This window comes from Alnus glutinosa, chromosome 5 (genome assembly GCF_958979055.1).
Source record: "Alnus glutinosa chromosome 5, dhAlnGlut1.1, whole genome shotgun sequence".
NCBI lineage: Eukaryota > Viridiplantae > Streptophyta > Magnoliopsida > Fagales > Betulaceae > Alnus > Alnus glutinosa.
This window is the reverse complement of record NC_084890.1, coordinates 27,704,463-27,717,805: the sequence shown is the minus strand read 5'-3', so window position 1 is coordinate 27,717,805 and position 13,343 is coordinate 27,704,463. Positions and strand designations below refer to the sequence as shown.

General features: G+C 35.6%; 1 protein-coding gene across 1 annotated transcript; it reads right to left on the bottom strand.

The window, feature by feature from the left end:
* Nucleotides 1-1,031: 1,031 nt before the first annotated feature.
* LOC133868622 (high mobility group B protein 14) lies at nucleotides 1,032-10,114 on the bottom strand. Its single transcript, XM_062305554.1, has 6 exons — nucleotides 9,932-10,114; nucleotides 9,063-9,245; nucleotides 3,355-3,412; nucleotides 3,190-3,234; nucleotides 1,432-1,512; nucleotides 1,032-1,332 (listed from the first exon to the last, which is right to left on the bottom strand). The coding sequence occupies exons 1-6, from the start codon at nucleotides 10,015-10,017 to the stop codon at nucleotides 1,279-1,281; spliced, it is 507 nt and encodes a 168-aa protein (XP_062161538.1). The 5' UTR covers nucleotides 10,018-10,114; the 3' UTR covers nucleotides 1,032-1,278.
* Between the last annotated feature and the right edge of the window lie 3,229 nt (nucleotides 10,115-13,343).

Sequence of the window (13,343 nt, the reverse complement as noted above, 5' to 3'; positions counted from 1 at the left end):
AAAGAAAATATACACACCAAATTTACAATCCAAAAAATCAACAAAATCATCAAAAAGAGGAACCCAATTTGCTCCAAGAACACACGTTGGAGTGGAGCTTCAAAAACTAAATGAGTGAAATGGGTTTTAGGCCATTTTATAGGTTGGAAATAATAACAAAAAAGGCTATCATCCGCCTTGAAGTTATATGTCAATTTTTTAATTTAATTTAATTTTTATTATTATTATTATTATTTTATGTTAAGATAAAACTTCAGTTACCATTAATGATCTTTCATCATCATTTTTACATTCACATCCTTAAATTTTAAAAAGTGTTAATTTACTATATTTATTTTTCAATTTTTTTCAATTCTACCCCTCCGTTAGAATTTTCTGTTTAATCCTAACCGAGGGGTGTCAAAATCCCTAAAATACCCCTCATTTTTTAAAAAAAAATAGAAAAAATTGCAACGATTTAAGCATTGGTCATGATTTTACAGAATTTACAAAAATAGCCATGCCTAAATGAATGTTTGAAATTTTTTATTTTTTATTTTTTTAAAAAAATGAGTATTTTAGAAATTTGCACAGGATTTAATGAAAAATCCTAATGAATATGTGAAATTGGAAAAAAAAAAAAAAAATAAAAAATAAAGAATGATTGATATACCAAATTGACACTTTTTAAAGTTTAACGGTATGATTACAAAAGTGATAAACGATCAATGGTGCTAAGTGAAGTTTTCACAAGTATTAATTTAATAATTAAATTCATTATTTTTGTTATTAGCTTAAAAAGTTAAAAACTCGCTTAGGTTTGTGATTTAAAAAAGTGTGATTTTTAAATTACAATTTTAGAAATTTGTTATTTGAAAACGTGATTTTCAAATCCCAATTTCAAGCAATTACTTTTTATTTACAAATTCACAATGCGAAAGGCACCTTAAATTTTTAGGACAGATGGAATGACATGGAGGAGGGTTGTTTGTGGTTAGGCAAACAGCATTTTGGTACAAACATAACAGAAATCCTATTATCGTACAACACACTAAACAGAGACTTTGGTTCCTCTTATTCAAGACAACTCCCAATATATCCCTCAGTGTTCTTATCTAATTAATGAAAGCAAGCTCCTAGACCCCAGTAAAGAAGTCATGAATCATGATCTTCCAATGAACATACTGTCAAAATATACATTTGTTATCACAAAATGGAATTGGGAGCAGTAATTTACACAAAAATGATTCGAAAAATAATATACAACATTATATTTCCAATAACAAGAATCCTCCAGCCCTACTCATCAAACTCTGAATTTGAATCCTCAGTTTCTTGATCCTCACCACTTTCCTGCAAAAGATAACAGTTTTCATATAATTGCTACTGGGTGAGCATGGCACATGCATTCAGGACAAAAACCAGCTGAAGAACATGTATAGCAAGGTATACCTTTCTCTTGATATAATCTGCCATTGCTCTATCAAAATCTGCTCGTTTCTCAGTAGCTATGTCATAATATTGAACCTTTTCCTATTCCAGGCACCACAACAAACACACACACAAAGGATTAGAATGCTAGTAGTAACTCTACCAATCAGACCTCAAATTTTTATTCTAATAAAACTAGTCAAAATAAACATCATCTTTTATTCTAATGAATTGGTCGTGCAGCCGCTAAACATAAAAAGCAATTTGAATACAGAGTCAATTAAAAAAAGTTTAAAAACTAATATTAAAGAATAACTCAACAATAGTGTTGTAATTTGGGACAAAGACTCAGTTTTTGTAGCCCTGCTCTACAGCTACTGTAAAAGAAAATGGAAGGCTTCAATTGAAAACCACCCTGAAACAGGTAGGGCAAGAGGCCCTGATTGACACTACCTTTCCCAGTGGCACCATCTCTAATGACAGTGCCACCGGCCTTACCACAATCACAATAATCATCAAGACAAACCTCTACCTATGCCACCCAATTAAAGGGAAAAATTGCAGAGTAAAAAGAGTGTTGTTTCAATTTTATTTTTTTTGCTTACACCATGTATTCACGTTCTCATGATCTAATAATAGAATAATATCCAAATAAGAACCATTCCTTTTAATACTAAATACCCTAATTAAGAATATTGCCAAACTTTCAGCCAGCTCTACATCAACGCAGAAGATCATACTCTAACAAAAACAACTGCTCAGAAGATTGTTTTAAACCCAATTCCAGGTCACATGAGGATTGTAGTGACTCAAGTTTGTACGACCAAGGGGAATTTCAGGTATTATTGATTGCAACAATGTACACTGTGATGGTCATTCCAGACAAGCGTAGCTTATTTTGCTCCTATACATGATATCCAGGCATAACTGTACCCAGGAGAGGAAAAAAAAAACTGATCGATCTTAGTCAAGATTTTTTTTTTTTAATTAAGTAATCGAAGTTTTATTAAGAACAAAAAGGCGTTACCTGAGTACACATGAAGTTTACAAAAGAAACGCCTAATCAGAAGAAGACAAAAGATCAAGCAAATCAGGAAAACTAGATATATGATGTTATGTGGTTCTTATCACTATTCTTTTTCATATCTTTTCTTTACATATTTGGTTCCCTTTTATAGACTCTAAATAACTAAACAAAGCATCTTCTAGAAGCATATCCTAACTAATTCTCCCTAACTAATTCACCTATTTACCCCAATATTATATCTTCCTAGAATACCCCTATATTATATCCCTTACAGAATAAAACCCCTATATTATATCCCTTACATATGAAAATAATCATAGGCAGTTGTCCGTTGGTAAAGAGTTTTGAAGAAGAAGGCTTTAAGTTCCACCACCATTCTTTCGCAATCATACACAAGAAGAAGTATACCAAAAAAAAAAAAAAATTGCCTGACCAAAAGAAGACAAAAGATCACGCAAATCAGGAAAACTAGAGATATGAAAACAATCATACCCAGTTGTCCATTAGTAAAGATTTATATCTAATTGCAACTAATATTTTGTCAGTTCAAGCCACTACAAGCAAAATAAGGTTTAAAATGTTGAAGAACCAAACAATCGGTACACAATCACCCATAATTAATTGCACTAGACAATGACAAAGGCCTTTGCCAGAGAACTACTCAACTAAGCGGCTAAGCCTTAAACCCAATGCCAAGGAACTCAAAAAAAGATTAATTAAAAAGAATGATCAAGTATAAATATAGCACGAACCTCATATGTCATTGTTTTCCACTTCTCTCCACATGCCTTGCCAATCTGAAAGATCGAAATAGAGCATATTTCATGTACAAGAAAACAAGAGAGTAGGCAAGCAAGAAAGAGAGGATGTTGACTTATTAAGACAATGCAAAATTGAAAAATATGTTGCACACTTACATCACGCATTGACTTGACATCTGGATTCTGCTCTTGGAATTCCTTCCGAAAATCCTCCCTTTAAAATAAGGCATTACAAATTTTCAAAGATAGTTTCTTCATATATGAAACAGCTGGCCATACCAAGCTTACTAATGTAATGCTTCAATTGAGGCAATTCTAATAATTTTCTAGTATCAACAACTGCAACAAAGAGAATGCATTATAAAGCACCAATACGGGATTTAAGGTGAAGCCTAACAAATTACTCCACATTATGACAAGCGACACAACTACTACTGTAAGCGAGAAGAGCTACTCGTGAACATGCTCGGGCTCGGCTCGAATTAGCTCGACTCAGGATCAGTTCGTTTATTAAATGAACAGAGCTTGAACATATTTTTAAGCTCGTTATTAAACGAGCTGAACATGCCAATACTCGGCTCGACTCAAAGTAGGCTCGTGAAAGCTCGACACTGCTCGATAGGCTCGTTCATATATATATATATATAATTGAATATAAAATTCATAATTTGATGTATAAAGTCTAAAAGGCCTAGCTACTATTTGGTTTAATAGGTTTATCAATTATATAATTTATATTTATTGTTTTTCACGTGAGGGCTATTATTCTACTACCTTGTAGTCTTATAGAGTCTAGTCTTCATTCTTCAAGTTCTAGAAAAGTTGTTGTAAGAGATAGTTAATGCCCTCATATCAAAAGTCTCAAGTCTCAACTACTTCACTCATATTGATCGTATGGCTTAGATCAAATGGCTCAAGATCCAATGGTTAAATGTTTTAAGGCTTTAGTCTCTTGGAGAATTCTCGGTAATAGGAGAGAGAGAGAGAGATTGCTCTCAACATCACATTGAATGGCGTAGAAAGAAAAAGAAAAAAAAAAGAGCATTAGAAGATCATTAAGGAAAAATTAAAACAAGCAAGAGCTCAGCTCGAACTCTTTTATTTGATAAATGCTTTTCGAGTTTGAGTCAAGCTCGAAACCCTTGAGAAAAAAACGAGCCGAGCTCGAACGTATGATTTGAAAATTTAACCGAGCTCGAACTCATATATTTGCCGAGCCGAGTTCGAACATGCTCGGCTCGGCTCGGCTCGGCTCACATGCATCCCTAGACACAACGCTTAAACCCAGCTGACATATAGCACATACATGAACCAAGCTCGCTGCTAACACCCATGCAATAGAAACAATTATATAGAAACTAGAAATGAGATCTGCAACTACAAAGGAACTTAAAGTTAACAACAAAAACCCAAAAAACATTGTGGACTTATCTCAATGGATTTTGATATCCTTCTGCAACAAAATTTTAATTTCAATCCCAAAACTAATAGCGGATGAAACAGTTGCAAAACATTTACACAAGATAAAACATGAACTTCTAATGCAAAGTTGACTTGTTGGATATGCAACAGAGCAAGCCTTTTTAAGGATCCAATGCAGCTATTTATGCAAAAGTTGACTTGGTAAACTCATATCAGCTATTTATTCCAAAGTTGAACTAGGTAAAATCATCTCTTCCCCCCTTGCTTTAAACGTAGCATCGGCTCAGCTACTTTTTTTTGAAAGGTAAGGTGGGACAGGGCATAGTTGACACAAAGTTTTGTGTTGTCTTGGGTTATGGCTACTTCTATCAAGGGTCGGTTTATGGGCAAGATTAGAGAAATTGGGCCTTGAAGTGCATTGTCGTTGAAGGTTACCCTTTCTGCATTCTACTTTCTTCACTTGGCTAATAAAAATATGAAAGGATTTTTTAGGAGAAAGCTAAAGCTAATTGGCACAAGTAATAATGTCACTGAAGTGTTACTTATCAAAAAATAATGTCACTGAAGTGTTGGATTCTTTTAGATTTTGGTTTTATCCTTCTGTACAAAACAGTTCTTTTTGTGCCTTCTCTGGCCTTAATTCATAAATATTCTCCATCTTGTATGTGGACCACACACTTTATGATGTACGTCTATTTTTCAAAGAGCATGCTTTGGGTTAGCATGAAAAAATATAGAGAAAAGTACACATACCCCCCTTAAATTACCATCTAATTGTCAATGTGCCCCCCAAACTACCAATTGTGTCAATGTCTCCCCCCCCCCCCCCCCCCCGCCACTAAACTACCAAACAATGTCAATGTGCCCCACAATGACAAAAGTACCCTTCATAAAATTATAAAAATTCTTAAAAACAAAATAAAAACCAAAAAAGAAATAAAAACCAAGGTTTTTCATTTTTATTTTTTTTTGTTTTATATAATTTCAGTTTGGGCCACCCATTGAATTTTCATTTTTCTCCTTTTTTTTAAAAAAAAAAAAGAAAAAGAAAAAGAAAAAGAAAAGAAATTGTTTTTTCTTTCAATCTTTCAAAAAAAAGTTTTTTTTAAATTTTTTTTTTTTTAAGTTTTAGTTTTTTTTTTTTCCGAATTTATAAGGATATATTTGTCTTATTGAAACTTTTTTAGGGTTATTTTTGTCTTTGTGTTGGCTTTGGGGGGGACATTGACACAATTGGTAGTTTGGGGGGCACATTGACAATAGAGTGGTAATTTGAGGGTATGTGTATTTTTTCCAAAAATATATGACGAATGCATTGTAGAATGTCTCTATTGAACTGTTTGTTCTGCCTATAGATTCTCTCTAGATTCTCCACAACTTTTTTTTTCTCTAGCTCCTGAGTAGCAGTGTGATTCATAATATTTTAGAGTTTTGTTATTTGTTTCACAGATAGTTTATGGCTGCAAAATGAGCAACAAAGTCCTTAACCTTTAATACAACTTGTCAGATGATTTAAGATCACCATAAATATACTGATATGGAAACTTTCAGTTTCATGAATTATATATCTCCATGATGTGTGGTGTGGGAATCTACCTTTAAAGCTTCTTTTTCCAGAATTGTTTACTATTGCGTGGTAAGGATACATGGGTGGAGGAGAATATGCAGAGACAAAATGGTAACATTCTGTGGAATATTTTGTTTACTCGACCTATACATGATTGGGAGGTGGAAGTGGTTTCTAGATTTTTTGAGATGTATTCTCTTAAAGTAAGGCGTGAAGGAGAGGATAAAATTTGTTGGATTCCAGCGCGAGAGAAATCATTTGAAGTAAAGTCTAAAATAAGGTATTATCTAGTCCTATACAGTCTTCTTTTCCTTGAAAGAGTATTTGGAAAGTTAAGGTTCCTCCGAGAGTAGCTTTCTTTGTGTGGACGGCGACTTTAGGGAAAATTTTAAATTTGGATAATTTACGCAAGATTAATATTATTGTGATGGAGTTGTGCTATATGTGTAAGACTTATGACAAGTCCATTAATCATTTATTCTTGCATTGTATGGTTGCTACAAAATTGTGGAATACGATATTACAGTTGTTTGGTGTTGTGGGTAATGCCGCGATCAGTGAAAGAGATGTTGGCGAGTTGGAGGGGGCAAGGGGGCAACCGGTTGTTGATGCCGATTTGGAGAATAGCTCCGTTATGTTTGATGTGGTGTCTATGGAAGGAACGGAATGCATGCAGTTTTGAAGATTGTGAGACTGATTTGATTAACTTGAAGAAGTTGGTGATACAAACCTTGTTTATGTGGAGAGTGACGATACAGTCTATGGCTGAGTGTTCTTATTCTGATTTTTTAGATATGTGTTCTTCTTTCTCTTTGAATTAGGGATATCATGTATACATTATGTGTACTTTGAGTTGCGTCCCTCTGCACTTTTTGTGAAATATACTTACTTATCAAAAAAAAAAAAAGAATTATACATCCCCATGAGCATCTATTGCTGGAGAGAGAAAAAAAAAAGAGAATGATTTAGTACCCGGGGTTCGAACGTTGAGCACTAAATGAAATGCATCACTCCACCTTTTTCTCTGTAGAATTTAAAGATGTAGATTCAACATTCAGAATCAAATCATTAAGCAGCATTTTTTAAATGTGCTCAACCTTGGACATTCTTTCTTAAATCTTGTAGTGTGTATGCTTTCTTCTCCTTCCCACCCCCCCCCCCCCCCCCCCCCCCCCTTCCCCCCTTTTTTGGTTGTTGTCAATTGATAAATTAGACAGACCAATTGGGTCTTTGAACCCAAGACCTAAACCCCCGCCGCATTTATATAGGGAGAGGACTCACTTGAGCTAGCTCATTGGTGTATCACCTCCTTCCTTACCTTCTTACTATTGCATGAGTACTCAAATGATTGCATACTTATCAATATCCAAATTCGTATCATCATAGACAATCACATTTCTGAACTACTCGAGGACCAAAAGTGTCCTCTATGGCACAAGAACCTAATCCAGGAATAAAAACAGAATCCACATGTAAAAAAACCATACAGTCAAACTGAAGACTCCTGCCTATGCCTTCAGATTGGATTCAACCTTACACACTAATAAGCAATATGGCATACTATATGATAAACTGTTTCACAGTCCTCAGGTACTCAGGTAGTAATTGGATCCAAATAAAAGGCAAGATAAAAAGGGTAAAACAAAAACATGGACTCCCCTAAACTAAAGAAGCAAGTATATCAACCATTTCTAGGACTCCGAAATTTGTCTTTCAAGCTCAACTAGAAAGAAGTACATGAGCAATAATTAAACTAAATAAATTCTTCACCAAACCACCCCCACCCCCCACCCCCCCCAAAAAAAAAAAAAAAAGAAAAAGAAAAAGAGAAGGAAAGGATTGTCTGGATTAGAAGATTAAACAAAGACATGTGACGACATTTAATACCAATAGCATGTTCAAGTAGAAGAATAATCTTAGAAAAGGTCTTAAAGAGGAGCTATTTTTACTATATATGTGTAATATATCCATCGGCCCACAGTTTTCCATTCCCCAATATCACCTTTACCCACAGAAGAATACGGCAAAACATAGCCATGGAAAACATATTCTGCACATGAACTAATTCTAGAAGAGAAATCAAGACAAAAAAAACATTGCCGCATTTACATAGTTACATCCATAAACATGACCTGCCAAAACAGATTGTGCTATTTACTGAAATAGGCCCAGATCCCTTTGAAGAAGGTTTCAGAGCCTTCAGAGGTGAAGGATCCGCCTTTTGTTTGAGACCAGAATTGGGAGAAGGAGGCAGAGCTTTGGGAGAGTATCTCTGAGATGTATCCGAGGGTGACTGAGGAACAGAGACAGAGGCTCATTGAAATATGGGGCAAGATGATAGAGCGTAAGAAACATGAAAGTAAGAGGGAGCTTCGGAATCTACAAAGTTCCGTCAATTACGGTGACATTAAAGCTTCTTCAAGGTGTAGGAAAGTCAAGGCCATTAAGTCGTAGGGTTGTATGCCTTGGGTGTTCTTGTGGGTTGTTCGCTGGTGATTCTTCAGTTTCTAGGTTTTTCTTGGTTTTTTTGGGTGCATTGCTTGGGTTCTTTTGTGGGTTGTCTTTTGGGTGTTATTCAAGTTTCTAGGTTTTGTTGTGGGGGCTTTCTGTGGGTTTTTGTTGGGATTTTTTCGGGTCAGCTTTGGCTCTCTTGTGTATACTTCCTGTGTACGTAGGGGCGCCTTACGCTTTTCTATAAAATTTTACTTACTTATAAAAAAAAAAAAGCATCTAAATATATGAGCACCCAAAGCTAGTAACCATCGTGCAGTCACACCTAAAGCTGATAAACGATAGCTATTACATGGATCTCAAGCACTACAAAAACTACAAATTATAAATAAATAAGAAAAGAGGAATAAAAGAGAGCACATACAAGAAGAAGAAAAATGCAGTCGGCGGTTTCTTTGGCTTTTTGGCATCAAATTTATCATTCTTCTTCTTCTGCTTTGTTTTGGGCTTCTTTGCTGACCTGGGTCTCTTCTCCTCATCGCTAACTCTGCTCAGCCTTGCCGACCTCTTCATCCCCTCGCTTGATTTTACTCTCAACACCATTTCACTACAAATTTTCAAGCAAATTCTCTCTTTAGTTTACTTGAATTAACTAAAAGAAATCAAACAAAAAATCTTCCATTATTCACTATGAAGAGCCCAGTAGAAATGCGGTTGAGGTGGGTTCTCCACCATTCTGAACCCAGAGCAATATAATCATAAAACCCCAAAAAAGAATCCTCCCCTTACTTTCATTTTTTTTTTCTTTCCTTGGTTTTCTCAGTAGCCAAACAAAGTGCAAACGTATACACAAAGCACAGCTGTAAAAGTTTCAAAACCACATAAATGCCCTGAAAAGAAAAGAAAAAAAACTTCCAGCTCCAATCTTTCAACATCAAAACGAAGAGAAACACAAAAATCCAGCAGTCAGAAAAACCAAAAATGCAACTGCTTGGCTTAGCTGAAGTGGGTTCTCCACTTTATGAAATCCAATACAGCACACCGAATGGATTAAAATAATCATTTCCGTTCTTTTCTTTTCTCTTTCTGGGTTTTCTCAAACAGAAAGCCAATAGCGGTAAAAAGTGAATAAGATCCAAAAACTTGTGATGAACATGTAACACAAATCTTTTTCTGGGTTTTCTCAGGAAGCAACCAGAAAATTCAGTAGCAACTTGAACAGAGAAAGAAAGCCCAAGAACTTGTGATGAACATGTAGCATATTTAAAGAAGTGAGAGGTAAGAAGTGATTACTCATTGGACGCTCTTTTGGGGGCCTTGGCAGAGGCAGAAGCTCGAGATGAGCGAGATAATTGGGACTTCTTAGCGTTCTTCGTCATGGTTTTTCACTGTGGTGGTGCTCCGCTGGAGCTTCGGTTTGGTGCTGGCCGTGACTCGGGTTTGACGCAGCTTTGGGTTAACACGATCAGTGAATTGTGAAACCTGAAGAAGAGTAAGAACGGCGGCGTTTCATGGCTAGAAACATCGAGACGGTGCGTTTCATTATTATTATTTTTTTTTCTTCTTAAATTTAAATCTGAGCAATGCAATAAACAAGTGGTATTTCCCTTAAAAAAAATAATAATAATAAAAAACAAGTGGTATTTTTAAAAAAAAAAAAAAAAAATCTTGTCACACATAAAAATAAATAAGTCATTGATGCTAGATAAACTAAATTACGATAGTCACCAGAAATATCATTTGGAAGCGATTCTCAAAATATTTTTCTGGTTTAAAAACCAAAAACACACTTTTTCTTAAAATAATTAATAAACAATTTTAAACATAAAATATTTTTTAAATAAAATTCCCACTAAAACAAACTTTTCGTCTTTATATACATCAGAATATATTTTCAAATCAAAATAATAAAAAAAAAAACTTTTCAAAACCATTATTTATAATTTTGAGAAAAATATATATTTTTACTCGATTTTATTGGTTAATATATTTTCATGTTTAATGTTCTCCAATTGGAGAGAAAAGTCTCCTGGATCATCTTATCCACTAGATTCTTTTCCCTTAATTTTAATTTAATCCCAACTACCAAATAAAAATGAGAAATAGAATTCTCTAACTCTTGTCAAACTCTTATCAAATTTCAACAATATATATATATATATATATATATATATATATATATATATATATATATATATATATATATATATATATATATATATATATATATATATATATATATTGGATATGTATGATCCACATATAGAAAAACATATCTAATGATTAATTTGAAATATAGTTGAATGAGAGAGTTGGACGGGAGTCGGAGAAGTGTCCGATATATTTTATACATTCAAATATTAGAAGGAAGTGAGAAACACATGTTGTTTTAATAACATATGTTTTTTACATGTTTTTTTAAAAACATCAATTTAAAAAAAAAAATTGTGATTCTCACATACTTAACGAACACATGTCATTTTTTATTTATTTTTAGGTTAAACACAATTCAACCCCTAAAGTTGTCACCCGTTTTTAATTTGGCTACTAAAGTTTAAAAATTTGCAATGTGCCCCTACAAAGTTTCTAGAATTTTCAACGTCGCCATATCGTCTGCCTTATTCGTCAAACTATACGGAATTTGCATCACGTGCGTGTCATGTGAATTTTTTATTATGCAAATTTGTTTGTTTTACCCTCACTCCAAAACGTTATCGTTTTCCATATCAACTTATCAATTTTACCATTCACAAGCATCGTCATTTTCCATGTCTTCCTCGTTGGATCTTCACACGTAACCAATTTTCTTGTTTTCAACTGTGAATTTCGCACACTCAAAGCTTTTCCTGCAATACCCAGTTCATAGAATCGGGACCGCTCGTGGGGTTTTTCGCTTTAGGTGAAGTCGGTGATTTGGAAATGAGAGCATGACTGAGCACGATCCTGCAAACCCTAAAGTCGGAGGCGATGAACATGCTGAACCACTCGATTGTTAAGGCGGGTCAACGCAACCACAGCCAGATGACGCCGCTCCACGTGGCGGCCAGATCAGACCCATCGTCGCCAATCTCTGGCGACGAGGTTTTGGAACAAGTTGTCATGTGCCTTATAGCCATAGCCTAATGGCTATGTGTGTAGAAGGAGGCATTGAGGGATGAAAGGTGTTAGGGTTGGAAGAAGGAGAAAATGACACTAAAGGTTGAAGTGCAACGTGGCAGAAGCTCGTGAAGACTAGTTGGCTTTGGTTTACAGCTGGTGAGAAGTGGGCAATAGCTGGTGACCACTTGCTGGAAGTGAAGCGGTGCTTTTTGGAGAAGAGAGTTAACACACACGTTGTTGTTATACAGGAACATGAGTGGGCTGGATTTGCGCCTAGAATCTCGGGCCTTGGGCTGAATTAGCTTTGCTTTGTTTGGGCTTATATAGCCTTTTGTAAAGTTAGTTGTTCATTCATTGAAGTTGTAACCTGTTTCTGTTTTTGATTACTTTGAGACCTTGGGCTTCTCGAATTGCCCAATCTATGTTCTTTTGGATTCAATCAATATAGCTACTGCAGTTCATCCATTCACTCCCTTTCATTGATTCATTCCATACATTCAACCCATACACTCATTCATTCATTATAACTCATAATCCAGCAAGTATTACAGTTGAAGAAAGAAAATTCTTTACAATTGGTATCAAATTCAGACGATTCTACACATGGCGGACGACACCAGAATGACGCAGATGCAACGTGATCTTTATGCTATGCAGAAGCAGGTCGGCGATTTGGCTGAAATCAAGAAACAAATGGAGACTTTAACAGCAACCATGAATGCCCTGTTGCAAGAGAAATCTGTGAGGTTAGAAAATGAAGATCGTAGACAGTATCATGAGTATCATGAAGGAGAAAGTTCAGGAGGTGGGAGACCTTACCAGAATCTGTTCAACAAGATGGACTTCCCAAGGTTTGATTTTAATCAAACCTAAGGTATGGACCGAATTCCCATTGCTTCTTTTCATTTAGAGGGTGAAGTGATGAGTCACAAATATTGTATATTTGGACCCCTTAATTTGTATTTGTTAAACCTTTAGTTTTGTTAATTTCTAATCTCTTTTGCAAATTTTAGTGTTTAGGTGTTTTTCAGGTCATGGAGAGAAAACAATATCAATTTTGGTGGAATTGCATTCAAAAAGAAAAGAAGACTCGTTTCTTTGCATGAAGGACATTAAGAGCATTAATATGGAACTTGCAGCCAATCAAGACACGTTCTTACTCTCCTAACATGAGTGGACGACATGTGACTTGGGGAAGCTCAACTCCAAATTATAGAGAACACTCCACGCCACCTGCAGCACAATGCTGTCAAAGCTGCTGAACAGCAGTACTTAGTGATGGGCAGACCATCCCCATTCGGCCAGCAGCCTACCCAAGGAGCAACAAAGCAGTACATACATGTGACCTACAGCTCCTGCAGCAACCTGCAACTTCTGGACAGCATTCTGCAGCACTTGGATAGCACTCTGCAGCACTTGACAGCTTGGACAGCAGCACCTGCAGCACACCTCCACGCCAGACAGCAACCTGCAGCACTCTGCAGCACCAGCAGCTCCCATGGACAGCAGCTGCACTTGGACAGCAGCATCTGCAGCACTTCTCCACGCCTGGCAGCACTTCCTCCAAGCTTGGACAGCACCTGCAAGACAGCAGCCCATCAACTAG